The sequence below is a fragment of the Serinus canaria genome, chromosome 8 (genome assembly GCF_022539315.1).
Source record: "Serinus canaria isolate serCan28SL12 chromosome 8, serCan2020, whole genome shotgun sequence".
Lineage (NCBI taxonomy): Eukaryota > Metazoa > Chordata > Aves > Passeriformes > Fringillidae > Serinus > Serinus canaria.
In genome coordinates, this window is record NC_066322.1 from 4863166 (window position 1) to 4890332 (window position 27167).

Consider the following 27167-nt stretch of genomic DNA (forward strand, 5'->3'; position numbering starts at 1 on the left):
TGGCACCCAGCCAGGATGGCTGGGCGAGGAGACCCTGAGGGAATGAAGTGTCCAAAGGCCTGGGGCCAAGCTCCCTCTGGGTACCCATGGAATAAAAGGGCCGGGATAGCGCCAGGGGCATCCCATTCCCGCAGATCCCAGCATGCAGACCTCTTTTGTTTTTTCCCCCTCCCACTACTCCACAGCTGCCTGCGGATGGACGCCGGGGAGAGCTGCCTTTGTTTACCCGCCTCTCCGGCAGAGTGAGGGCGGGGATGCTCTTGGATCGAGGTGCTGATCTGTCATCTCCAGGTTTTATGCATCCCCAGACAAGAAATCAGTGGTGCAAAGCACAGACTTTTTGTTACTTATCGCCGAGCTCTGTGCAGAGCGCGGCTGCTGAAAGCAATCTGGTGTCTGCGATGCCCAGATTTATGGTTTCCCAGCCTCATTTGAGGTGTTGGCTTCCACTGGGAAGTAGAAAACCTGGTTTGAGCCATTGGAGTAGGATGAGAGGACTGTGGCATGTAGTGACACTGGACCCCGAGTCTGATCCCCAAGCTGGCAAATGGCCCCAGAGCCTGTCATCACCCTGGGTGGGACAGCATCTCCCTTGCTCCATGTTATCTGATGGAGGCAGGAGGACCAGTGTCCCAAAGAGCTGAAACAGCTCTGCTCTCCCTCTGAGTCTTCTCTGCTCAGGACTGGGATGGCAGAGGCTGGAGGGAGGCAAAGGGAGGAAATCCAGGCGAGCCAGCAGAATCCCTAGAAAGCCCTTTTTTTGATCACTTCATCCCTTTTTTTCCCCCCATATCTCTGCTTTGTGAGGCTTTCCAGGATTTGTCCCTCTCGGCGGGGATTTCGGGCGGTCAGCCGGGTCCCCAGGCACGGACAGACGGACAGGCTGCCAGTCAGCCAGCACGCACCATCCTTCCGCTGCTGGGGGCTCCTGGGGCTCGAGCACGGGATTATACATGGGATGGGGTTTTTTTTAAGAAAATCAAAAATTCCCAGAGAAAATATATTTAAAAAAAAAAAAGAGAAGCCGTCTCCCCCCCGCCTCCGCCCTGCTGAGAAGCAGCTCTGCGATGGCGGCTGGAAAGCGAAGCCGTAAGTGTTGCGCGTGCCATCTGCTCCGCTTGGATCGCGGCAGCGCCTGGAGCCGGCGCAGCCTCGCGGGAAAGGGGGGGGCAGCGCCCTGCAGGGGTAAAGAGAGGGTCCCCCTGCCCCCAATTCCTCCCTGCTGGGGTCCTGCAGGTCAGCTTGAAGCCCACGCTGGCGGGTTTGAGCCCCAGCTCGTGCTGCTCGGAGGTGTCCCGTGGATGCAGGATACGCCTCTCCCTCTGCGGGTCATCCAGAGGTGGAGCTGGCCGTAGGGTGGGATGAGTTGGGGTGGAAGGGAATGGGCAGGTTTTGGTGGGTTTAGGAATCTGCAGCTCTGCTGGCTGCTTGGTGTGGAAGCACCTGCTGGGGCAGGGTGCTCTGTAGTGTAGGGCGCGTCTCAGGGGGACCTCAGGGGTTTGTTGTCATGAGAGCAGCTCAGCAGGACACATCTGGTCCTCCCAAGGGGGATACCAAAGGAAAACTCCTTCCCCAATAAGGAAAAAGTATATGCTGTCTCTAAAAAGAAAGAAATGTGTCTATTTGTGGGTTTGCTATGGGAGCATCTCTAGTGTGGGTTCCCACACAAGTTCCTCTGCTGGCTCTTCAGCTGGAGCCACCAGAGCAGTAGGGTTTCTCTGTGCTTTACCAATTTGTACAAAACTGGTAGTTTTTTGAAACTCCCCAGCGTGTCAAGCCAACAGACAGAGATGGGATACAGAGGGAACCCAGGTTTTCTCCTTCAAAAGGCAGCCATGAGTGTCTGGGGCTCATGCTGGGTTGTGGGTGGTTGGCTTGTCTAGGGGGTAGCCAAGAGATGAATATGCCCAGGGTGTGTGGTACCCAATCTGGGAGATCAGTTTTGATGCAAGGACAACAACTGTGGAGCCCTGAACTACCCCTCGGCTTGGTTCCACCAGCAGAAGTTTTGATCTGTTTGTCACACATGCCATATATACAGGGTGTGTGTATACATATATATAATTTGCTGATTGAGATTAAACCACATTAAGTACCATATATCTTGCTCACACCTCTGCCCCAGTGGGATGGAGAGGAGAATGGGGGGCAGGAGGGGAAAGTGAAACCCATGGATTGCCATAAGAGCAGTTTATTAATTGAAATAAGATGCAGTAATAGAAATGAAAAGGGACATGATAGAATGAGAGAAGTAAAATATAAAACAGGTAACTGATGCACTATATAATTCCTCACCACCTACTGACTAATGCCCAGCTTGTCCTCAATCTTCCTGGCCAAATTCTCCCAGTTTGTATACTGGAAATGACATTCTGTGGTATGGAGTAACCCTTTGGCCAGTTTGTGCCAGCTCTCCTGGCCATTCTCCCTCATGGTTTCTTGTGCACCTCCTCACTGGCAGAACATGGGAAGCTGAAAAGTCCTTGACTTGGAGTAAGCACTACTTAGCAACAGCAAAAACACCAGTGTGTTATCAACGTTGTTCTCATGCTGAATCCATAACACAGCACTGTACCAGCTACTAGGAAAAAATTAACTCTATCCCAGACACAACCAGGACAATGTAATATATTTTTTTTGTGTTAGAGAAGGTTTGCTTGCAGAACTTGGAGAGGATGCCTGGTGCTTCCCCCCCCAACTTCTGTGCAAATGCAATTGCTCCTCTTCTCCTGCTGATAGAAAAGGCAGTGGTGGTGTGAGTGGGTTGAGCTTGTGGAGAAGGGATAACGCTCTCCAGACAAAACCAGAGGGCTTGTGAGGAGAAATGGGAAGCTGGGGGGAGGGTAGAAATGTCTGAGGAGGGGGCTGCAGAAGGCTTTTGGTCTTGCTGGGTTTGGGGCAGGGTGGAAGGATCCCAGCTCAGTGTTTTCCCACACTCATTCCCAGCTGGTGAGCATGGTCAGACCTTCACAGGGGTTTCTGGGGTTCAGCAATGGCTGTAGTTAAACCTTGTTAGAGCCCAGCCCTATATTGGGGAACCCCTTGGGAGCCCCAGTTCACCCCCATGGAGATGAGTTGGGAAGACACATCCTCCTCACCAACCATCCAGGAAACGCTGCCATGCCCACAGCCTGCTGGCTCTCCAGAGCTGCCCATGGCCTTCAGCCATCCCTCCTCACCAGGTGCCACTTGCAGGTGGTGGGTTGGCCCCACCTGGGGGCCAGGTGCCTCCCAAAGCCACTCTGTCACTCCTCAGCTGGACAGGAGAGAGGAGATACCATGAAAGGCCCATGGGTCGGATAAGGACAGGGAAACATCACCCACAGGCATAGCTGACTCAACCTGAGTAAAAATTAATTGAATTTTTGCCAATCAAACCAGAAAATGATGATGAGAAATACAAACTAAATCTTAAAAAGCCTTCCCCCTACTCTGCCCTTCTTTCTGGGCACAACTTCACTCCTGGTTTTCTTTCCCTCCTTTCCACCAGCAGCTCCAGGGGACAGGGAATGGAGGCTGTGGTCAGTTCATCACAGTTGCCTCTGCTGCTCTTTCCTCTCAGGAGAGGACTCCTCCCACTCTTCCCCTGCTCCAGCATGGGGTTCCTTGCACAAGAGACAGTCCTCCATAAAATTCTCCAGCATGGGTCCTTCTCCCAGGCTGCAGTTCTTCCCAAACTGCTGCAGTGTGTGTCCCTTCCATGGGTCACAGCCTGCTTTGGGCATCCCCCTGCTCCAGTGTGGGGTTCCCCATGGGCTGCAGGGCGGTCTCAGCTCCACCGTGGAGCTCCATGGGCTGCACCACGGGCTGCAGGGGAATCTCTGCTCTGGTGCCTGGAGCACCTCCTCCCCCTCCTTCCCCGCTGACCTTGGGGTCTGCAGGGCTGCTGCTTTCATGTTCTCACTCCTCTCTTCTCTGTCTGCAGTTGCTCCTGCACAATAAGTTTTCTCCCTTCTTAAATCCATTTTTCTACAGCCCAATACATTGCAAGTAGCTCAAAGTGCTGCACTTTGGTGGCTACCCCTGAGCCCAGCGTTCAGAAATTCATTAATTGGGCTGGAACAATTATTTTTGGCTTTTGCAGAGGGAAGGGCTATAAATAATCACCCTGCGAGCCTGTGCGGTGACTTTGCAGCCTCTGTTGGGGGGGGTTGTGTTGGGGTTTTTTTTTCCTTCCCTTGCTGCTGTCCGACTGGCTTTTTCTTGGCAGCAGAGAGTGGGAGACTTATCTGCAGAAAATGCCATTTGAGTTGATTAAAGCAACTCCTGCCATTGGCCCAGAGTGCCAAACTTTGTGCAGAAACGGTTGCGCTTTCTGAGAAACCGCCCCGGGGACCTGCTGGGTGCTGCTGGCTGGGGACAGGGAGGAGGGGAGGAGGACAAGAGGAAGGCTTCCCCAGGCTCTGGGAAGGCAAACAAAGCACAAGACAAAGGATGCTGGGGAATCTTAGCAAGGTGGGATCAAGGAGGGATTGCCAGGCAGAGGGGCAGTGGTAGTGGGCACGCTTCTGTGCTTGCACTGCTCCACCAGCAGCAGCTTGCACTGCCCTCATACTGAGGGGTTTTGGTGCTTGGAGGGCTGGGTTTCAGCCAGACACTGATCCAGAGGTGAAAGCCTCTGCATCCCAGCACCTGCCCCTCAAGCTCGCCCATCCAATACCTTTGGGAGCCAAACCACAACAGCCTTAGCAGAAGCAAACAGCATCTAGTACACCTTCTTTTGTAAGCCCTCTGTCGCATCTAAAATAAATTTGCATGTAAATTGACAGGCTGATTTTAATGTCTTCTGGCTATAGAGCACTGAAGGCCCAGGCTTCCCTTGTAGGTGGGCATGTGGCATGGCCCCCACACTTGCTGGGCTCTGATGTGGTGGCACAGAGCCATTCCAGGGCGGAGGTGGCAGAGGCAGGGGGTGGCTGCTTGCAGGGAAGCAGAAACTTAGTATTTCCTTTTTTTTTTTTAAAAAAAAAAAAAAAATCAACAGATTTTTTTTTTTTAAGGATTGAGACTTAGTGAGGGGCTGGTGGCTGAGAATGGTCAACAGAGGACAGCAAACTGGGTTTTCCTGTAGGGAAGCTGCTCCGTGCCAGGCTGCTGGACTCCCAGGGCCCCCTCAATGCCCTGGGAGTTTGCAGGAGCACATCCCACATCGCTCCCCTTGCCTGGCAGCAATTCAAACACATTCCCATCCTCGGTGTGGGTTGCCAAAGACAACAGCCACGAGCCACTGGTGTCTTGGAGAGTCTCATTTTGGCCAGAGCACACCTTGGTACCTGGATTTGGGGAGCACTGCTGGAGTTGGAGCCAGTGTGAGGATCTGTTGGGAGCATTTCGGGAAAGGCTGCCTAGAGCAGAGCATCTCCCGAGCAGTCTCGCCGTGGCAGCTTTCCTTCGTCATCCATTATTTATTTGATCCTCTGCAAAACAAATTCGCTCCTCGGCACTGATTCTGATGACGGTGCTCATTTTACAAAAGAGGTAAAAGGAGCTGGTTTTGTTCCCAGCCTGAAAGACTTGAACAAAAAGGTGTTTCCTGCCGCCTTCTCTCCTGGATCAGTGAGATAAATATGCAGAGTTTTAGCGTGGTGGTGAAAATTTTGGAATCTCAAGTAGCAAAACATCGAGCAGTGCTTTCCCTGTTGATCCCCATCTTTCCTGGACTTCCAAGGGTGTTTGCTGTGACAGGATAGGAGGAACCAAGACGCTCAATTCACCTCGTAGCTCACAGCTGAAGGTTTCTTCAGGGCAAGGCTGCGTGTCCAGGGACAAGGGGCTTCATGGGTGCATCCCCTCCCTGCGTGTGCTGTTGGAGGGCAGCTCTGCTCTATGGGTGCACAAAGAGTATATGCTGGGGGCTTGGAGCCAGTGGGGTGGTTTCAGAGGCTGTTTGGGGATGTCCTCAGTCACACCAGTGGCCGAGTTGCTTGCACCAAACAAGCTGGAGCAGTGGGCTGAGCGCTGGGCCGGGAAGTTTGGAGGGAGGAGACGGCGCGTCGGAGCCGCGTTCGTCAGGATGGAAATAACTGTCAGCCCTGTTCAATCTGTCGCCTTGTTCCCGGGGGACAATTGCAAAACAGGATTACTGGTACTTAAAAATTCATAGAAAACGTTCCTTATCACAACGTCATAATTGTTATGACTCAGAAGAGTAGAATTGCCATTTTCCTGTGCCTTTTTTTTCCCCCCCTTCACTTTTGTTGCATACCGAGTCCCTTGCTGCAGCTGCGGGATCGTCGGGAAGGGGGAAAGAAAGAAAAAAACAAACCAGGGCGATGCTTTATTTTATGCTAACTGCAGCATTTGACTTGAAAATGATGTCCCACTGGGTCTCGTGGTCAGCGTATTACGGCGTGATGGATGGCTGTCAGAGCGGCCGTGGCTGGCAGATTGCGATGGGTGGAGGAGAACAGATGCCCGGTGACTTCAGGGGCTTTAGCAGAGCCCAGGACTGAAGAGTGGAAAACAAAAGCAGATGGGAGAGCTCTGCTTGGGCTAACTATTCTTCTCCGGCCACGTGTCGGGGAGGGAAGCTCGTCGGGCGGCCGTGTCCCTTCTGTGCTCTTCCTCTGTGGTGAGCTGGGCTGCCTGCTGAAGCCCTGGGTGAACCCCACTTGACCTGAGGCCTGAGCCTACGTGCAGACCATCCCTGCAGATCTGGAAAGGGCAACCTTTTAGCCCTGTGAAAGAGCAGATTGCGCTCCATTTGAAGGTTCTTGTTAACCCTTGGCCCTGCTGATGGATCCTGGGCAGGCTCCAGGGGCTGCCCTTTCGGAGGGTGTCTGCCCGTGTGTTTTGTGCTCTGCATGGCATTTGTCTTTGGAGTTGGACCCTGTGAGTTTGAGTGGTGATGGAAGTGAAAGGAAAAGAGTGAGCCTTTCTTGCAAGAGCCTGTGCTCAATGAAACCCTTTGCAGATGCTGCTCTGCTCCTTGTCTCTCCTGCAAACTTTGCTATAATTTCTACCCCGTCAGAGGGTTTATAAAAGAACCCGCTTTGCTTCTCACATCTCTATTTCCTCATCTTTTACCCCTTCATTTTGTTCCTACCCCTGCTGTCCATCCAAACTTGGGCAGGTGGCTGCTGTCTTCCCAGCTGGCATTTTCTGGGGATTGCAGGGTTAATGGTGAAATTAAATTTCACTGCTGTTTTTAAATTAATTGAATCATCAGCGTGGGTAACGGGAAACAGTGGTATCATAATGTATTTGATATGGGTCTTTAAGTCAGCATTTGCTGTGAGATCTGGAGCACTAGATCTTGGTGGAAGCGATGGCTAACTGATATATTGCAGCTATGGCCACAGTACAAAGGCTCCTGCTATGTCTTAAAACGTTCAGGTCATGAAGTTGAGTTGGTTTATGATATGGCTGTTTTCCGTGCGTGCTTCCCACGGTGCTCCTCGATCATACTGGGAAAAACTCTGCAGCTGGCAGGAGCCAGCAGTGCTCCTGGCTTGTGCCTCACACGTCTGTGAGGATGCCCTTTTGGGTGACAGAGGTGCATTGGGGTTTTGCTCCTAGGAGTCTCTAAAGTTTTTACTGCTGGAGGAAGCAGACACAGGGGAAAACGTGTTTTTTCCTTAAAGAAAACAGTGGAAAGATTTCTGCTGATTTGCAGCATCATCTGGCCTTTCCTTGGTGGCCCTGGGGTGGCTTCAGGACCTGTCGTGGAGAGGAGAAGCTGTCCAGGCTGAGGGCTAGCATCTTCATGTGATGTCCCCATCATGCTGGGGACAAAACTCCTAGCAGGCTGTTGTGTGGGCTCCTCTTTTCTTGTCCTTTATCTGGTCCAGCGTGGTGGGACTGCATCACAGTGTGGTCCCTCGTGGTAGATGGTGGCAGAGGGCTGGTGTTAATTAAAAAGTGGAAAAAAGTAAAGTTTTAGTGTATGTACTGTGGAGCTGCCTGCAGGTTTCCACCCATGAGGGGTTCCTACATCCTATCCCTGCAGCTGTAACAGGCAGGATGAGAGGAAATGACCTCAAGTTGCACCAGAGGAGGCTTAGATTGGATATTAGGAATAATTTCTTCACTGAAAAGCTTGTCAAGCCTTGGAACAGGCTGCCCAGGTCAGTGATGGAGTCACCATCCCTGGAGGGATTGAAAAGCTGTGTGGATGTGGCCCTTGGGGACGTGGTTTAGTGGTGGGCTTGGCAGTGCTGGGGGAGCGTTTGGACTCGATGTTCTTAGAGGTCTTTTCTGACATAAATGATTCTATGATTCCCTCTCGTCAGCAACTTCCTCCGGAGATCGCAATTGTATGGATGACCCCGGAGTGCACCTACGGCCACGTCAGCAGCACTGCCTTTCACAGCCAAAATCTCAAGGCTACTTAACCAACTGAAAGCTCTCAGAAGCTGCCTTGATATCAATATTGATCTCCACATTTAACTCTGCTTTGCCCAGTTGATATTGCCCAAGTTGGTGGAGGACGAGCAGGCTACAGGATGCAGAGCTGGATTTTGGAACAGGGTTTGGTGGGACACACCAAAAACCTCAGTGCTGAAGAGCCTGTTTAGTGCACTAGTTCAGATTTTGTGTGAAGACTTGCTTATTATTTCTGCTAGTTATGTCTCTAATGAGGTGAGACGTGCCATATGTTGTCCATAGGGAGGGAGCGCCGCAGGTGGGGTGGGGCCTGGCCTGGTGGGTAGTTGCTACACAGAAGAGCCTGAAACTGCCTCAAAAACTCAGATTTGGTGAGCCAAGATTGCAGCTGATCCTTCTGTGCCATGGGCATTGGTGCCATGTCACGTCTCAGAGCCATCTACAAACTGGCAGCACCTTCTTGCTCTTCATCCACTGTCAGGTTCTCCAGCTCCTGTCAGTTTTATCCTTCCGTTCCTTCTTCCCCTTCTCTTACCCTCAACAGGTTTTTGCTTCAAAATAAAGGGGGTTTGGGGCCGGGCCCAACCACGCAGCTCCTTTGCCTGTTCACAGGAGTGGCAGCCCTGATCTCAGCAGCCCAGGCTGCTCTCTGAGCAGAAGTTTGGAACTAAACCATAGCAGGGTAAAGAAATATTAATTGGTGAGCCCTGAGCTTAATTTGAACAGGGCTCTTCTATTTAAACAATTGTTGGAGCCATAAACCAGAAGCCCTTAATTATGGCTAATTATTTTCTGCGCTGAATCTATATGGAAGCTCCTGAACATGAGGGCTCCTCTGAACTGCACTGGTTGCGTGTTCAGGCATCACCCAGCCTGCATGTCCCTAATAAAATCAGAGGCAGAAGTGGCAGAAGTTGCCTCCAGCCCAGCTGCCTGACCAGGCAGGAGCCAGCCTGCTGCCTGCAGTTTCCTTAAACCCAGGGGTCGGGGCAGGCTTGGAGGCTCCCTGGGCAAGCAGCTGGGGACCCGAGGGCAGGCAAGAGCAAGACAGGAGCTGTTTAGGACATGGACTTTAAACTCTCTGGCATTTGGGGTTTGTTTAAAAACCAGCTAGGTAAATATTTGTGAAGCGGTTGGGATCCGGCTGCGGGGTCAGGCGCTGTGCGCAGCCCTGCGGGCTGGCCTGGCCTCCTGTGCATCCCGTCCTTCCCACGGCAGGAGGAATGTCCATCCTCAGCCCTCCCCAGGGGATGATGGAGGCAGTGCAGGGCACTTGGCACCGTCACTTGGGCCATGTTTCTCTAGGGTGTGGGGGAAAAATGGGTGCCTAGAGGTCTCTCTCCTGGGGTATAGCAGTGTGATGCTTCAGTGGGACATGTTTAGAACACGTCTCCTGGCAAGGCTGCCCTGTGCATCCCAGGGATGTCCCTTCTCTGCCATCCAGGCTACTTCTGGGGCTTGGTGGTGCCTTTTCCTGATGAACCTCAAGCTCCTGCCCTATGCACCCCTGCGGGTGGGAGGCTGCTGGGGGGGATCCTGCTAGGGACCCATAGTAGGTGCCAGGGCAGGTAAGACCTGTGGCTTGCTAGGGAGGATAGCTCGGCAAGGATAGTGTGGCAGGGATGGCAGGGCAGGAATGGCAGGGCAGGAGGATGGCATGACAAGGATGGCAGGGCAAGGGTGGGAGGATGTCACAGCAAGGATGGCAGGGCAGGAGGATGGCAGGGCACGGTGCGGCACCGGGGGAGTGGTCCAGGCTGCCTGTACACAGCAGCTGTCAGCGCTGCTGCCTTCACCCGCCCAGCCCCAGCCTCTTCCTCGTGGCACAGATGGTTTTAACACTTTCCTGGGCCTTTTTTTCTATAATTAACTCTTGTTTGCAAGTGGGAAGACACTTCTTTCCTTTTGGCAGAGCCATCAAACTCTCCTCGGTGGTGTGCTTTTTTAAAGCCATCGTGTATCTATCCCCCAACTGCAGTCTGTTGTTTTTACCAGGCTCTTTTAAGGCACTGGGCTGCCCCCCCCTTTTCTCCCCCCCTTGCTCTTGCCCGGAGGTAAAATCCGCAGGGATTGCAGGCGGAGGAGGCCCCAGCCAGCTCCGGCAGGGGAGTTAACAATCCGGCCAAGGCGATACAAAAGCCGGTGCCCGGGGAGGGGGGAAGATGGAGGGGCCCCTTCCCTGCACCAGGAGCCTTTGAACCCCCCTGCTCCCAGCTTTGTGCGGCTTAGCAGGGTGCTGCCTGCACAAAGGCCCCTCGTCCCTCGCGTCAGTTCCGTGCTGCAGCTGGGAAGGGTTTTCCCAGGAGAGGCTCTTGGCCACTGAAAGCCTGGTGGGTGCTGGGGGCTGCTGTGGTGGGTGCTCTGTCCTGCTGGGATAAGGGCAGGGAGCAACCCCAAAGAGCCCTGGAGCTTCACCGGGACTTGGGAATCTGCAGGGTGGGCAGGGCTGGGGGGTTCTCTCCAGCCTTTACAAAGACCTAGAAAAACTAACTGGAGTACCCTGGACCATCCTCTGCCTTTTGGGGAGCTGGGGGTCTGCCTGTAGCTCCCTGTGGGGTTTTGCTCTCAGGGAGGTGAGGCTGCAGCAGCTCTCAAAGCTGGAAGGTTTTTGGGATGCTCAGCATCACAAGCTGGTGCTCGTAGGAATGTCACCGTGGAGAGGAGGGTGCTGGGGGGCTGTGCCTGTGTTTGTGTCAGGGTGGTGCCAGAGCAGCTCTGACTGTGGGGAGCGAAGGAGCTGTTCTTACCTATGGATGTCAGATGGTGGGTGTGAAAAAGACAAAAGAGAAAAAGCCTGTCAGGAAGTTTCCACCAGCAATTCGTGGCCATGACCACCGTGCCTGCACTGCCTCTGCTCCTCATCCCGGTCCATCCCTTGAACTCCACTCACTGGCTCTGTAGCCAGGTGTTTCCCAGCACTGCCAGTCTAAACAAGACCTTGCAGTGATGCTCAGCTCTCTCACATCGCTCCCTCCCCCTCTCTGCTGTCTGAAAGCCTGGGGCTCTTTTTTTTTTTCTTTCCCTTGCTCTCCAGACTTTAAGTTTTCCTGCCTCACGTACCAGTTTATTGCTGGGTCAGGGGGCAGGGGTTTGCACGCTGGTTTTATAGGGTCCCTCCAGAGCTGGCTTCAAAAAGCTTCCAGTTCATAAATGGGGGGTTTGTATTAACCACCGTGTTTTGACAGGGAGAGCTGCTCTTAGAAGAGAAATAATTAATGTTTTGTAAGCTTTAAGGGTGATGTGGTTTGGAGTTGCATCTAACAAAACCGCTCTGTGCAGAAAACAGTGATTTATTTTTTTTAAACCTGTATTTTTATCAGAAATTCTCACCTATCCCAATGTGCACCTTGTCAGTTGTGCAACCCCTGGAGGACTTTTCCATGGGGAAGTCCTGCAGCTCAGCTGTGCCTGGATCACCAGTGCCAGCAACACCAAAGCAATGCAGAGAGCTGGTGTTAAGGTAAATAAAACATGAGGCCACTTTGGAGCGGTGTTCCCGATCCCCAGGCTGAGGCAGGGAGAGGCAGCAGGAGCAGGAGGGGAGGTGGTGTGGTGAATTCCCTCTTATCCCATGGATGTGTACCTCTTCTCCTCCAGAACATGCTGAAATGGTTAAAATGCCTCTTCCTGTTCACCCTCCCCCTCCCAAGAAATCCCAGCCTACCAGGGGAGATCTGCACCCCCTCCAAGCCAGCTTAGCCCCTGGCTTTTTTTGGCAGTGGAGAAAGCCACCAGTTCTTGGGAACAACACTGAATTACACAGTGGCTTACGTCAGATTTACTCCTCCTGTCCTTTGCTCTAGCTGCTCTATTAATTTTGATATGCCTTGAGCAATTATCAAACCTGGGAAACACTATTTTTGGGGGGCAGCACCTACAAATAACTGCAATAAACCCTACTGGTTAAAAGGGGGAGGGAGCACCGGACGTGGGGCTGTGCTTGCCTGGATTTTGAGTGTTTTAATGTGAATTTTCATCAGAAGCCGTTTGTGTAGAGTGGTTGGGGATCTCTCAGGGGTCTGGAGGGGGAATCACACCCTTTCCCCACCCATACACTATTTTTGAGGTCCAAAGCATTACTCCCAGGGGCACAGAGGGTGAGAGGGGCAGCCTTGGAGCAGGTTTGGGATGTGAGGGCTCCATATGGCTGGAAGGGATTAGCCTGGGGGATTAGACGAGTGGAGAGGAGGGGAAAGTTGCTGCAATCCCCCCTCCCCAAAAATCCTCATCTCTGACCCCTGGCAGATGCACAGAGATGATTTCTGGGGATGATTAGCCCTGCTTTGGGTTTGCCTGTGCCCCTGGAGCCCCAGCTCGGTCTCGGTGCTGCCAGGGTAAAGCCATGCCCGTGGCCTGGGCTGGGATCCTGTGCTGCCAGGTGGTGAGGAAAGCTGGGATTTTCCTCCTGCCACCGCCTCACACCCACATCTTGCACCTTCCCTTGTGCTTGATTTCCAACCTGAGCTGCTTGTTGAAGCTTTCAGCTTGCCTGGAAAGAGTATCAGTGGTGCTCAGTCCGTGCTGCGTGGGCAAACCCGCTCCCCAGGGATGGATGAGCCTGGGACACAGCACTTGGGAAGCTGTGTGTGTTGCGACCTTGTTGGTGGCCATCCACTACTTGGAGAGGGTCACCACCGCTGCTGTGGGATGTGGGGATGCAGGGTGGTGTTCTGCAGCTCCAAACTGGGCCCTGAAACACTGCAGGGATCCAGGATGCATCGCAGCTCCATTGCTGCACAGCAAAACACTGCAGGGATGCCAGAATGCAAGATGTTTCGTGGCTCCTTTCCTAAGGCAGGACGTCAGTGAAAAGGTCTGCATGGAGGGCAGAATATTTTCACCATTTTTCAGACATCACCCTGGAAATCGTGGGAATCACGCCAAGGCGTGATGGCTTTTCTCCATCATCACTCAGTCACAAAACCCATCTTGCTTGGGATTGGGGTTTGCCAACAGCTTTCCTCGTGGTGCTCCAGTGTTGCTGTCCCAGCAGTGGCTCCTTGAGAACTGGATTGGCTCTTGGAGTACAATTGCAGCCTCATGAAGGGTTTTGAAGCCTTTACTGACTTCTTGGGATGAATCAAGGGTGCAGAAACATGGAGGGTTAGTCATGGCAATGCTCCCAGGAGGGTGCATCCTTTAGGATAGGTGTTACTTGGGTAGTGACAAGGACAAAAGCCCACAGCCATCATTGTTACTGAATACAGCAGTTCTCAAATGTGCTCTGAGTCCATCTATCCTAGTGAATTCAGGGCTGCCCCAGGTCTGGCCGCAGCAGTGCCGGCTGCTCCCGTGCAAAGTCCACTGCCTTCCTCCCCATCCGCCTCGCCAGGGTTTATAGGATGTGCTGGACTTTGTCCCCGTGCAGCCAGTCACAGCCCTTAGTTAAGTTCAGCTGCCACCTCCGCCTCAGTTGAAATCATTTCTTCTCCTTCACCAGCCATTTTTCATGAAAGATGCTGTGCAGAGAAGGCGCCACAAAGCACCATCAAACATCAACGGAGCCACCTTTTTTAAAAACACTGATTTCTTTTTTGTTAACCTGCTGCTTTGTTAGAGAAAGGGATTTTTTCTTTTTTTCTTTTTTTTTTTTTTTTTTTTTAATTATTTCTTTTTTTAAGGGCTGGCTGTGGTAAAACTTCACAGATCAGCAGGCAAATCCATCAGGGGCCACTGCGAGAGGGGCTGGATGCTTGGCCGCCTCCGTGGGCGCACAAAACCCGCGAAAGGTTACGGCACCGCTCGGGAAGCGCCGCCGTCACCTCTCGCAGGCGCTCCGGCTGGCTTTGTGTGATCACACGAAGATGGTGGCCACGAGCATCTTGTCAGGGACGGGCAGATGGTGTTCACCTGCTCCGGACCAACTTCTTTTGCCCTTTGCCTTTGGTGTCGGGGAATAATGCCGGGGCAGCTGCTCGCTGTAAAATAGGCTTAAGCAAATGGGATATTTTGGCATTCAAGTGCACGACAAGAATGGGAGTATTTGCATTAATTCTCTGCTCTCTTTCCCTGCGGCGGGAGAGGATGGAGAAAACTGGGATGTTTTCCCGTGGGGTAAAGCCAGGGCCTGGTCTTCTCCGGCTGGATTGGGGGTGGGAAGTGCTGGATGTTGTGTTGGGGTGTCAGTGCTCCATCCCACAGCATCCAGCTGCCCAGACAATGGAAAAGGATGTTTTTCTGGGGAGGTCACAGTGTTTCCCATTGCAGTGCAAAGGCAGTGGCTGGGAAAGGGGGTCTCACCCTCTTCCCTGGATTTGGATGAGGGTTAGTTACCAGATATCACTGACTCCCCATGCAAACTCACAGCTTGTTTTGTGTTACTTTTGATTCCAAAGAGCAAATGATGAGATCAACTGGCTGAAGCACAAGGTGGCAAAAATTTGGAAAAAAAAAAATTGAAAAATATATTTGTAATCTGCACCCATCTTTAAGGGGAAATTGCTGCTGGGCTCCGGATGCCTTTGGGATGTTTTGCCAATGGGATTGGCAATATCCTCGTTAGTTGTCATTAAATCCTTTGGACAAGTTAAAACTAGTCTTCTTCAAATGCACGTGGTGCAGTGGTGTGGCATTTTTCTAAAGTCATGAGTTATTATTATTTTTCCTCCTTGAATTGGATTACCAGTTTAAATCTAGCTTTTCTTACAAGCCCTTCCAAAATGCACTTGGCAGTTTTGATCTGGAAGAAGGCAGAGGAGCGGAGAGCAGCAGGAGATGGGAAAGCAGAAGTCCAGCTGCCAACACCAGCAGCCTCCCCTGCACCTCATCACCACATCATTACTAGTTTTCTGAGAGGGTGGGCAGTATTTTTCTCAACCTGGTCTTTTCAAAGGCTGGTAACAGAGAGGACTTGATTTTAGCTGTGATGCTTAAGGGGAGGATGGAAGGTGAGCTGGTGCTGAAAGCACTGAGCATCCAGCTGTGCAGTCCCACATAGTTACACCCCAACTGCAGCATGGAGCAAGGGACATCACTGGGAGTAAAGAACTGTGGAACTTGAAACCATCACAACTTCGTAGCAAACTCCAGGAAATTACCTCTCCCAGCAGCTTTGCTTGCTGGGAACACTTCCCTTTTGGTTTTAAGGATTGTGATGTCCTTTAAAATCTGAAATTAATCTGTGAGTTTTCCATAAAGTCTCGTGTGGGTACATCAGGAGCACATTTAGGTGTAACCACTTAGTGTGGAGTGCAGAAGGGAATGCAGGTTGTTGGTGCAAGGAGCTGCTGGGTGTCCCTCACAGAGCTGAGCTTCCCACACTGATAGATGAGCAGTAGATTAATAGTCCTAAGCAATTGCATTATCTAATGAAAATTTTATATAATTATTTTATATAACTTTTTTGGCAGGTAGACCCTGAAATGGATGGTATTGATTGCTGGAAAAGAGCCTGGCCTGTCTGTTGCTGGAATTATTAGAGGAGAATTGATAGTAATTAATACCTGTGTATTTACAGCATTTTCCGGGGTGCTAATTGCATGGGATCCATTTAAGCTGTTTGTCAGTGGGAAGGGTTCATGCACTGGCTCTCATACACTGGTTTTAAGGTGTAGCTGGACTTGGATCTTGTGCCAGGAAAGATGCTGGCAGTGGAACCATCAGCTTCACCTTCACTCCAAACCAGAAACAGGGGCCACTCCATAGCAAAGCATCCCTAAGTACCAGGGTTGGGGTGAATCTCTACACCCATCCACATGGCGTGAAGCCCTGGAGTGCTCTCCTCTGCAAAGCCCTTCCTGAGTCAGGAGAAACACTTCCAGCAAGCCCAGCTTCACTTCCCACAAGTTTCCCTTTGTAAAGCTCCCTGTACACACGCGTGTGCAAAACCTAATTGCATTCAGTCTGTTTTACACCTCCCGAGCTTATCCCCCCCTCCCTCCCCTGCTCTCTACCCCCCCTTTAATTCGGTCGCTGTGAAATTTTTGCAGCCCTGCCAAGTTATTTCCTTGGGATATATTTAGAGAAAGCCAGCTCAGCAGAGCGCGCTGGGTGTTTGTGGAAGGATGTTTGTAAATGTTAGCAGGAACGCTGGCGGGCTGGCGGAGCAGATGTCCGCGAGATGCTACCAAGAGCCTTATTTACAAACTTGTAAATGACTGAAGGGGTTTCCTTCCCGGGGATAAGGGGGACGCCGACTTAAGAGATTAAAATCCTATTGTTTCATGGCCGGAGCTGCTGTCTCAGATTATCCTTTACAAGGGAGGGGAAAAAGAAAACCAACAAAAAACCCCCCCCGTATTAGCTTGAAACGCCATTCAACTGTTGTGCCTTTTTTTTAATGGTTTGGTGTTTTTTTAAGGCTCAAGGAAAAAATGGGGCTGGGGGTTGTTTCTTTCTCCATAAAGGAGAGGGGAAAAGTTGCCGAGCGTGGCTGTTCCTGACCAGGGTGTGTGCTGGAGCTTTGTGTGCCGGGCAGCTCACAGGTGATGGATTTAAAATAAGCTCAAAAAGCTTGTGCTGTTGTAGGAGTATAATTAAGCTGAACTTGTATGCACAGCGTGGTGTCCCATGGGAGCACAGCGATGGCTTTTGGGTGGTTTGGTGATACTGCTATGAGCCCATTTAATCTGTTTTGGGGTTTTTTTTATATCTTGGGAATATACAAAGCTTCAACCCAGCGTTCTTTTACCTTTTCTTACCATAAAATAAACCGAAGCTGGTTTGTTTTGTCTTCTGGAGCATCCTGCCAAGTGGAGAAAGCAGGATGGACTCTGGCATATCCTAACTGGTGACCACAGCATGCCCCAAAAAAATGCTGAGCCCATCTGAGAGGCTCTGCATGCACCGTGGCTTTGAGGTGGGTGCCACAGTGGGTGCCCGCTGCTGGCACATGGGCTGTCAGCCACACTCTCAGAACATGCAGCAGGCTGGTGTTCTATTTATTTTGGTGCACGTTGATACAGCACAGTCCCTGTGGAGGGGACTGATGGGGGAGAGGATCTGAGGGCTGGGTCCAGAGGAAGCGGCCGGCGTGTCGTCCTCCCTGGCGTTAATCGGGTTACTCTGAGGTGTGGGAGGGTTCTATTATTAAATTTAAAACCTGGCTATATAAGATGAAGGCAGCTTTAACGAGATGAAAAGGCTTAACTGGAGTCCAATTAAATTCCGTATTACCTGTTTACGCAGCCTGCTTAAGTCCTGACCCACACGCTGGTTTCTTCTTTAGGCTCCAAAGCCTGTGCTCTAGGCAAAAAAATAAAATCAAAGGAGACAGATAGATGCCAGATCACCAGCATGTCCTGAGCACCCCTGTGTGCTCCTGCCAGAGGCAGCTGCCCTCAGGTCTTGTGCTGCTCCCACAGTGGCTGCAAGGTGTGAGATGCAGCCAGAATCCTCTGGTCCACTCTTCTGGAGAGGAGAGAGGGCAAAAACAGCTGGAGCTCAAAAAGGAAATAGCCAGCCATCCTTAGTTTGGTTTTAGGTCTGTGACTTGAAGATACTTTTGCTCTCCTCATCTCACTGCTGGGTTGATAGGGGCTGTGCCTGGCCAAGCAGCCAGTGCTGGTGGTGCTTCTCATGAGTGGAGCATCCTCCCTTGCACCACTCTTGACATGTTATTTTTATTAAAAATAAGTGCTTAGTGAAAGCCAGCATGGGATGCTGGGGCAAGCTGCTTGCCTGGAGTGTGTGGTGGGGACACCAGCTTGCATTTAGTGGCAGAGTTACTACCACCAGTTGGAACCTGTTTTTCATAGATGGTTCATAGGAACCACTGCTGGTGTTGGTGAAGCATGGCAGGTTTGGGTGGGTGGTGAGCTGGGGCTTGGCCTGTGCCCTGTCACCATTATGACACTGAGAGCCTTGCAGGAAGGGGTGAAGTGCCTTAGCCCACCCTCAGGCTGCTCTTCAAGGTCCACACACTGGGGGGGATGAGGAGGAAGAATCCCTTGCAGCAGCCCCATGTGTGGACACCACATCCAGAAAGCTCCTTGGCACCCTCTCTCATAGGGTGCCGCCTTTTATTAGCCAGTTACCTGGGAGCTGTGAGCAAACACATTCTGGCAGTGAGAGTGATTTCAGCCCACCTGCTCTGGTTTCTAAATGCAGCCCCCCAAACCCTGGCGGGGCCTCGGCGGTGCCTCCCAGCCGCGCTGGGGCCGAGCGCGGCAGGGCGGGGGGCAGGAAACGGCTCGCCGCACCCTGCTCGCAGCAAACCCTCACGCCCAGCACAGACCTCAGCCCTGCAGTAAAGAAAGTAAATAAATAAAAGCACTGGACCGCAGCTCCTCCCAGGGCTGGGGGACAGCGGAGGTGAGTTGTGTTCCCGGCTCAGCCGGCCTGGGAAAGCAGATTTGGGTGACACCAAAGTGCTGGTGGGGATGCGCCAGGGGCTGGGGAGCAGCCACGCCAGTGCTTCTTCCCTGCTGCTCTTCAGCACAGTTAATACAGCTGAATAACCTGGTTTCTCCTGGAGGATTAGGTTAAGAAAACAAGATGGTTTTAATGGCCCTTTTACATCCTGCATAGATTGTAGCTGAAGACCCTAACCAGCTTTGTAGCACAGCCAGACAGCACATCTTCTCCTTTTTTCCTTTTTTCCCCCTCCATAACCTGATGCCAGTGGTCCTGTGCAAGTGGGCTCCCATCGATAATTCAAGTGCCCAGCTCCTGGCTGTGCTGTTTTGTCCGATTTCCATTGCCTCCTGACCTCCATCCTTCTTTATTTGCAAAGCTATACTCGCAGGCAGCGGTAATAAATCAATTAATGACTCTGATGAATCGTTTAATGGCTGACAAAATAACACTACAGTCAACAGCTTGGATCTCTACAGCAGTACCAGAAGATGCTGGTTGACTCAGGGTAGGGAGACGAAACAGAGACTGTTAGCTCAATTAGTGCAATTAGTGTGCGATTTAAAGGCTTAGACGGCATCTGCTGGCGTACCAGGCCGGTGTGTTAACTGAGAGCTTCGCTTTGGAAGCGAAACACGGTGATCCAGATTGTCATCATTCCACTGGCTTCCACCAAAAAAAGAGGAAAAAAATACCAACGTGTGTGGCGGGGAATTAAAAATACATATGTGTGTTTGTGTATATAGCTATGCATGTGCGCCCCAGGAACGCATATATTGATTTCCAACATGGGGAAAATTTGCCATCTTACAAAAGGCAAATGAGCTGGCATGCCAGCATTGCCAGAGATGTCCTGGCTCATTCCTGGCAGTGGTTTCCATGTGTTTCAGTGGAAGGAGATTCAGGGTGTCACACGCCAATGGGGACCTTCGTGTGGCTGATGTGCTTCCGGTTCAGCTCCAGCTTGGATGTGGTGGCACAGCAGTTCCATGCCCATTTTCTGCCAGCTTCCATGGCAACTGCACATTGTCTGTACCTTCACCAGAGAGATTTGATGAGTTTTAGGGGTTCACCTAAGGAAAGAGCTCTGGAAAGCAAACTGCAGCCAAGAGTCCCTGAAAAGAGTTTCTGGGAGAAAATATTGAAAATAAGCCATGTGGGAGGAGCTGTGTGGCCAAAGGAGTCCTGGAAATGGGTGCTGGAAAGCCCTTGGGTTTTGTGCCCTGACCCTTAGGGTTTGGGTGCTCACCCTTAAGGTTTGGGAAAGTTGTTCCTGCTGACATTTTTTGCCTTTTTTCTTTCATTTCTGCCATGCCCAAGTGTTTTACAGAGCTGCTCCAGCCACAGCTGCACTCCCATCGCTTCACAGGGGCTAAAGGTGCCTCAGTGTTTACCTTAGCAGCGGTGATGGGGAGGGGAATAAAAAAAGAAATAAAATGTCACTTCGCAGCCTTGTAAATCATTCATCAAGGGCTGACCAATTTGGCTCTCATCCTACAATATGCTCAGGGTACTTGTGGGTTTTTAATTACCAAGTTCTGCCAAGCGCCACATGTGCGAGGAACTTTAAATCCCCGTTTACGCTGCGAAGGCATAGGTGAGGTTTCAGGGTGTTTAACACGGAAAAATACTCTGTGGTTTTGTGGAAAAATGGGCATTTGCTTCAAGATTTTCTTTGGCTCCTCTGCTCTTCTCCCTCTGCTCCCTGTTGCAAGAGGGGAGGAGAAAAGCAGCGTCCTTTTCCCCCCCAGATCCCCAAATCCATGTTCCTCCTCACTTCCCACCGCTTTGGGATCCATTTCGCTTTGGGAGATTCCCCAAGCAAAGGATTATAGTGTGCTGGAAATCTCTTGAAACCATAAAATATCACCTTGGCAGCTTTATTGCAGCGCTTGCCGCCTTGGGAGAGAAGCGTTTTGCGTGATAGAGGGTTTAATAAAGGAAATTCCAAATGGGCTCGCTGCAGTTTGGGGCTCAGTCTTATATATTTTTGCATTAAGAACCGTCATCTGCTTTGCAGAGAAACTGCAATATGTTCATGGCCTTGGATTAAGATTTGGTTTTACTTTTATAGCTGACCCACTTGGGGGGATGGAGGGAGGGGGAGAAGTGGGTTCACTCCCTCTCCCATCTATTTTTGCTGCCGTCTGATGTATAAAAAGAGCCTGGAATGGGCAGGCTTATTTTTCCTGCCAGGACTTTTTTTTTTTTTTTTTTTTTTTATTAACTGTAAAAACACTCAGATCTGGCCCTTGCTGCTGATGGGGGGAAGGCTGTTCAGGATGCCTTGTTCAGGGGCAGGGGAGGGAGCATGGCATGGGGTGTGCCTGGGGTTGCAGGACCCTGTAGCCTCAGGGTGAATTGGTTATTTCATGAAGGGAGGCTCTTACTGGGAAATCAGCCTCCACTGTTGTCTGTGACACTTGCAGCTCTGAGATGCTGGGGTGAGAAAACCAACCCCTCATGCGGCGTGGTCCTGGCCTTCATCCCACATCCTGCATGCCAGCTCCTGCTGGAGAGCATGGTGAGGGGCACGAGGGATGCCCTGGGAAGGCACAAGGCAATGATTAGTCTGGTGCTCCCCTGCTTCTGCAAGGCTTTCTGGTCAGGAATAGCAGGATTGCCGACCAAACGTGGGGATCCTATCTTGGCAGTCCTTAGTCCTTAGTAATAATCCTTAATTTTCCAGGCTGCCCTGACAGCCTGGCTTCCCCCTCTGCTCACATCTTGTGGTTGTTGCTGCATCGGATGCGGTCGGGAGCCAGGGCTGGCTCAGCTGCTGTTGGGACCTGGGGTTTGTAGGGTGAAACCAAGCCTGAGCAGGCTCACTTGTACCCCATCTGCTCATGGGATTTCCTCAGTGGAAAGTTTTTCCACTATGGTTTTAGGTGGGTATGTCCATCATAAAAATTGGTGGAGGGAGTAGTTCAGCTATCCAAATCCAATTAACACCAGTGGGGTGCCTTTATAACTGCCCTGTAACTGGAATGGGGTCACTTGGTGTTGGGCAAACTGGGGTGTACTTGGATGGCACAGGTACTGCTCCTGATCTCACAGGGATATGTCACCAGCAGTGGCTTTTAGAGAAAGATATTTTTCTTATATTTTCCTTCAGAGTAGGAGCTTCCCATCACACTGGTGCTTTTCCAGAAGTGAATAAATGCAAATAGGGATGCTGAGAGGACTGAGTGGGGTGTCCAGGTACCCCATCTCTGTCCCCGTCCCTCTTTTTGGGGCTGGAGCTGTGCTGGTGGCTCATTCTGGGGAGGCACGAGGGGGAATGTGACTCCACAGGTTGAATGCAGTGAATTTGGAAATTAATAATAAAGCCTTGGCATGCTGGTGAGGTCAGGGAAACATAATTTTCAAAGGACCGAGCTAAACGAGCGAGAGTGGTGGGGAGGTGGGAGGAGAAGCATTTTAAAGCTTTCAAACAGCTTCTGCCTAAAATTACACATTGGATGTGGCTCCTTGGTGGATTAACAAGACTCAATGCCTGGGTAAATGAATAAACAAGCCCCAGAATCCTCTCCAGGTTCTGTGTGGCCATCTCCTCCGTGGGTGAGTCACAGAGGCTGGTGTCTCTCCAGCCGCGAGCATCTTCCACCAGTTCCTGCACGGGGGAAGATGCTCAGGGCTCCGGGGACACAAGGCAGATGGACTCAGTGGGATGTGGCAGGAGAGGTGGCATTTTTAACGTGCTTTTGTCATAACTCTGACCGTGTTTGCCCTGGTTTTGTTCCCCGCAGAGCGCAGCTGCTGCCCCGAGTCCCGTGCTTGGAAACATTCCCCCGAATGACGGGATGCCCGGGGGCCCCATCCCGCCCGGGTTCTTCCAGGTAGGCTGCGGCTGCTCCCGCTGCTCCCTCCCCTCCACACCGCGCACGTGTTGGCTTTTGCTCTCGGTGTCAGCGCTGTCGTGCCTGTGTTTTGTTGGTTTTTTTTTTTCCCCCGAGAGGATGCTAGGGAAGCAGCATGCCTGCACAGCTGACCTGTCTAGGAATAACTTGTGTTCTGCTGTCCTTCCACGTTTGCTTTCTATCTTTTGTGGCCTTAAAGCAAATTCCTGTCTTGCTCGAAGAGGTTATTGTGTATTTGCAACCAATGTTTTTTTTCCAAAGCTGCTTGGTTTGTGTTTGGGTTGGGATTGTATTTGTTCTCCAGTCCTAACAGACGTGTGTAATTGAAAACATTCTGGATTTTGATTCCTGAAACTTTTTCCCCCTCCTCTGGTTAACCACTTGATTTTTTCCAAATGCAATCACTGAATGCATTAACAAACCCTGGCTGCGGCTGCAGGCAGGAGTGGGCTCCAGCCAAATCCCTGAATGCCGTGGAGGCACCTTGTAAGCAAATACCAGCAAAGTCCCCCAAAGTCCCCTCGCTCCTTCCTTATCCCACAACAAGCTCTGACAGAGGAGGGGGTAACACGTTTGGAGAGACGCTGACAGGCAGGATATCAAGAAGCACAAAGAAAAGGAGTTTTCAAACCTTGAACCTTGAGGGTTTTTCCTCAGGAATCTCTTTGCCTGGAGTGAGCTGCACTGCTTTGCAGCAACATAAGCTTTCGGTGCTTTAAAATCCTCCTGCTTGAGGATGAAACACTTGTTCGTGTAAAAAATGGGATAAGAGTTGAAAGGAATATTTGTCTTGGCAAGCTGGGCTTTTTTTAATCTGGGCTTGTGATTTGTATATGGGAGAACTTCTCGGGCAGTAGACAGGCGAGCTCGATAAGGAGCTTGTGATTTATTGAGGCGATATCTGAGCCCGATATCAGCGATGGAGTTTGTGTGGGAAGGGGGAAGGAGGGTCCTGTCTTTTATTTTTTTGAGAGAGAGAGAAAGAGAGATCCCATTTCCTGAACATGCTTCTGACAAAGTAAGAGTATCCGATATTGATCGGGAACCCTAAAACAGGCGAACCTTGTAGCAGCGCTCGGCGGCCGGGGGTGAAGCCAACGGCGGAGATGCAATCTCGCAGGTCAGAGCTGCTGCCAGCAATCCCAGTGCCAAGCTGCTGCTTCCAACAAATGTCTCTCCAAAACGTCCTGATCTCGCCCCGCGGTGAAGCTGACTGTCCTCTGGGGCTTCTGCTTCACGCCGAGCTGCGAGGGCTGCAAAACTGGCATGAATTTAGGGCAAGGCATCGAGAGCATGGGTTGGCTTTCCCAGAGTGGGAAAGGTGAGGAAGAGGAGTCACATCTCTCCAGACTTCTACTGTTCATGCTGCCGTCTCGACTCTTCCTGTTGACAGCCTCCAAGCTGTCTCCCCTTCTTTCCTTTCTGCCCTCCTGTAGCACTTTTGCACTGAGGGTCTGATTCAGGAGCAAACAACCCATCTTAGCTCCCTGCCTCCCGTGCAGCTGGCCTAGGAGCCACTGGGAAAAGAGGTGGCTCAGCAGCAGGAGTGGATCCTGAAACCCCAGACAACGTAATAACACCAGTACAGGTTATGCTGCCCATCCCCAGCACTGCCAGAGGGAAGAGAGGATGGGTGCTGGTGCATATGGCTCACATGTGACAAGAGCCTGCCTTTCCTGAAAGCCCTCCAACATCTGGTTTCTCCTCCCAGCCCTCGGGATGGAAAGCAGAAGAAAAATCCCACCTTTTAACACAGTCTGAACATCGCCTCCATGAAAGCCTGTCTGATTTATTGCGGGTGCTGGAGCTCATTCCAGCTTCAGGAGATGCTGGAGAGCAGCTCTTGCAGAGATGGGCTGGAGGCTCAGTGTCGAGCCAGTCACAGCTTGGGGCTAATTTCCTATCTGTAGGAGATTAAAGTGCCTAAATTCAGAGGGCAAAAACAAAAAGGTCACAGAAGATAGAAAGGACTTCTCCCCGACCCTTGGTATGCCAGCCCCGGGAGTGAGTGAGGTGGTGCCACCTCAGCCAGTGCCATCCTCATGCCAGGAGAGATCTCAGGGGTATTCAGCATCTTGCTCTTCTGCACCAGGGACCTGCAAGGGATATCCCCAAGGGTAGCAGGCATGGGCAGATAGTTTTTGAGAGGATTTAGAGAGCCTGATCATGTCCAGGCATGGTGGGGAGTCACACAGGGAGCTGAGGAATGAGTCACCAGCAAAGCTCAGGTAGCAGAAACTTTGCAATGAATGAACCCCCCTCCCCAGCCCTGCATGTGAAGATGTCCACCACAGGCAAAGGGAAAAAATTGATATGGACCATTCCTAGGACTCTGTAGCCCAAACACGTGTGAGTGAGCTTGGAGGAGAAGGAGTGCTCCAGGGAACAGAGAAGCAAGGAGGACTCCAGGCTGCAGCTTCCATCCCCAGCCACTGCCTTGCAGTGAGATTTCCTTCCCAGTGCCAGGAGTCAGCAGTGCCCTTCAGGTCAGGGGCCAAGGGAAGTGCAGCCTGCAGAATCTCCCAGAGTGATGGGAGAGGAGGGGCCCATGGCACTCCTGGGTTGCTGGGGCATTTCATGGTGCCAGCCAGCGGCACAGCATCGGCTGCGCTCCGGACAAAAGGTTGGCTGGGTTGATGGGCAGCATGGGTAGATGCTTTTATTTAAATCTCTCTCTTTGTCCCATTGAGATGAGCAAACAAGCCCTCTGCTCATCCTCCTAAAGGTCATCAGAGGCGTTCCTGCTTTTGTTTTGAAAGCTGGATTGATGCCGGGGTGCAGATCCCTCGCAAGAGGGATGGGGGGGATGCCAGAGAAATACAGGAAGGAAAACAAAAAATTGAAAGCAATTAATACCACATCTTTACACCACTAAACAACGGGGGAGGCCGAGTCAGCAGCCCCCCCAGCCGTGCCTGCTGTCCCCAGGCAGAGTCCCTGTACCCCGCGCTGATGAAATGGAAAGTTGACCATAAATCAATGTCGGCGCTGCGTTAGCTATGCATCAGCGGCTCGGCGCCGAGATGCACCAAAACAAAGCGCCGGCTGCTCCGTGTTCCCACACTGCCCCCTAATGCAGACAGACCTCGGGAGCTGGGGAGGACGGGGGCTCCAGAGCCCGGGGGGCTCCCCCCCCACATCCTCTGCCCTCCCCACCTCTCCTCCCCACGTCCTGGAGACCTCCCCCCTGGGGTGAGGTCGCCCGTGGGTTGAGGATGGTGAAGCCAGGGACAATAGGAAGGGGTCCATGTTGTTCTGCTCCCTCCTTGGATGCCACCATTTTCCCCCTGCTGTCCTGATGTCTCAGTGGGATTTCCCACTGCTCGGCCTCTGGCCAGCCAGTTCCGGTGAGGCAGCACGAGAGCCATAAAACCAGGCTGCTCTTCCCAAAATCCCGGGGTAGAACTTGGTACCAGCCTGCACCAGGCAGGGTTTGGAGGAAGGTAGCCCAGGAGCTGGAGGAAAGGAAAAGCAAGCATCAGAGAAAGTTTTTTTCTGGAAGTTTAGTAGGATGCCCGAGGCTTTTGTACCGAGCGTCTGGAGCATATGGTGGGATTTGCAGTCAACTTTCTCTCGGGTGCTCCAGCCAGATGGAGGTGACTGTTCTTGGCTCTGGCTGACACGGGTTTGTTTCCTGAAGAGCTTGTGTTAAACATATTCCTTAAAACCAGGCTTCTGCAGTTGGGAGCCCCAGCTGCAGGCGAGGCAGAGCTCCTGCCCACGACTGCCTTTCTCTGTCTGCGGGGGGAACTTGGCCTGCCTCGCCTCGCCTTGCTGCCTTGCCTTGCCTTGCCTAACCTCGCCTTGCTTTGCCTTGCCTTGCTTTGCCTTGCCTTGCCTTGCCTTGTCTAACCTCTCCTGGCCTCCCTTTGCCCCGTCTCGGGAAGGTCCTCACCCAGCAGCACATGCTGGATGTCAACTGGGGTCTTTCTCTTTGAAGGCAACTGGAGCATCTCCCCTAAAGGCTCCTTCAGAGATAGCTCTTTTTTTTTCTTGTCAACTTGCAAAACATCTCTCTCCTTCAGTAGAAATAAATCTCCTCTCGAATAAACCCAGGCATGGCTTTAATTAATATCCATCTAATTTATTTTAGGGTTTTCTAACGTCAAAACAGGCAGGCAGGGGCAGGTGTTTTAAACACAAGATGCCTCCCTATTGCTAACTCGAAACCATCGGTGTCTCGTGGCAGTGATGCTTTGCCTTCTCATACCATCCTGCCTTGTTCTGCCACCCCCAGAGGTGCTTGAAAATGTTTTTAAATAGCAAAACTCCCCCATTAGCTGAAAGTATGTAGCCCATAAAACATGATCCATTTGTGGTGAATTACGCCGGGAACATAAATTGACACACACAGAGCTATGATCGCTCGTGCCATTTTCCATCTTTAATATTTTACAAGAAGTTTGAGGAGTCGAGCTCATGAAAGACAGAATGGAAATAACTTGATCTCCTGGAAACTCCCTGTAGGAAGCAGCTGTGGCAGCAAACTTTGGCTGTCCAGTGGGCCAGGTTGGGCTTTTAAAGTCCCTGGAGTGTAGAGGGGAGAAAGAAATGAAGCAGAGTGGAGGCTGGGGCACTGACAGCTGTTGCAAACAGTTTCCTCTAACACCATTTTAGCTGTAGGAATTCATTTTTGGGATTTTTTGAGACAGTTACAGGAAGATGAAGAATAACCCCACACAAAGAGTG

The 27167-nt window shown here is 51.6% G+C and overlaps 1 protein-coding gene across 2 annotated transcripts in view; it reads left to right on the forward strand.

The window, feature by feature from the left end:
• Positions 1-27167, forward strand: part of SSBP3 (single stranded DNA binding protein 3) — a 54542-nt gene that overhangs the window by 14938 nt on the left and 12437 nt on the right. For both annotated transcript variants that reach the window (XM_050977172.1, XM_030226338.2), the window contains exon 5: positions 22368-22457. In XM_050977172.1, coding sequence (XP_050833129.1) covers positions 22368-22457 — 90 coding nt within the window. The remainder of the gene's footprint in view (positions 1-22367; positions 22458-27167) is intronic.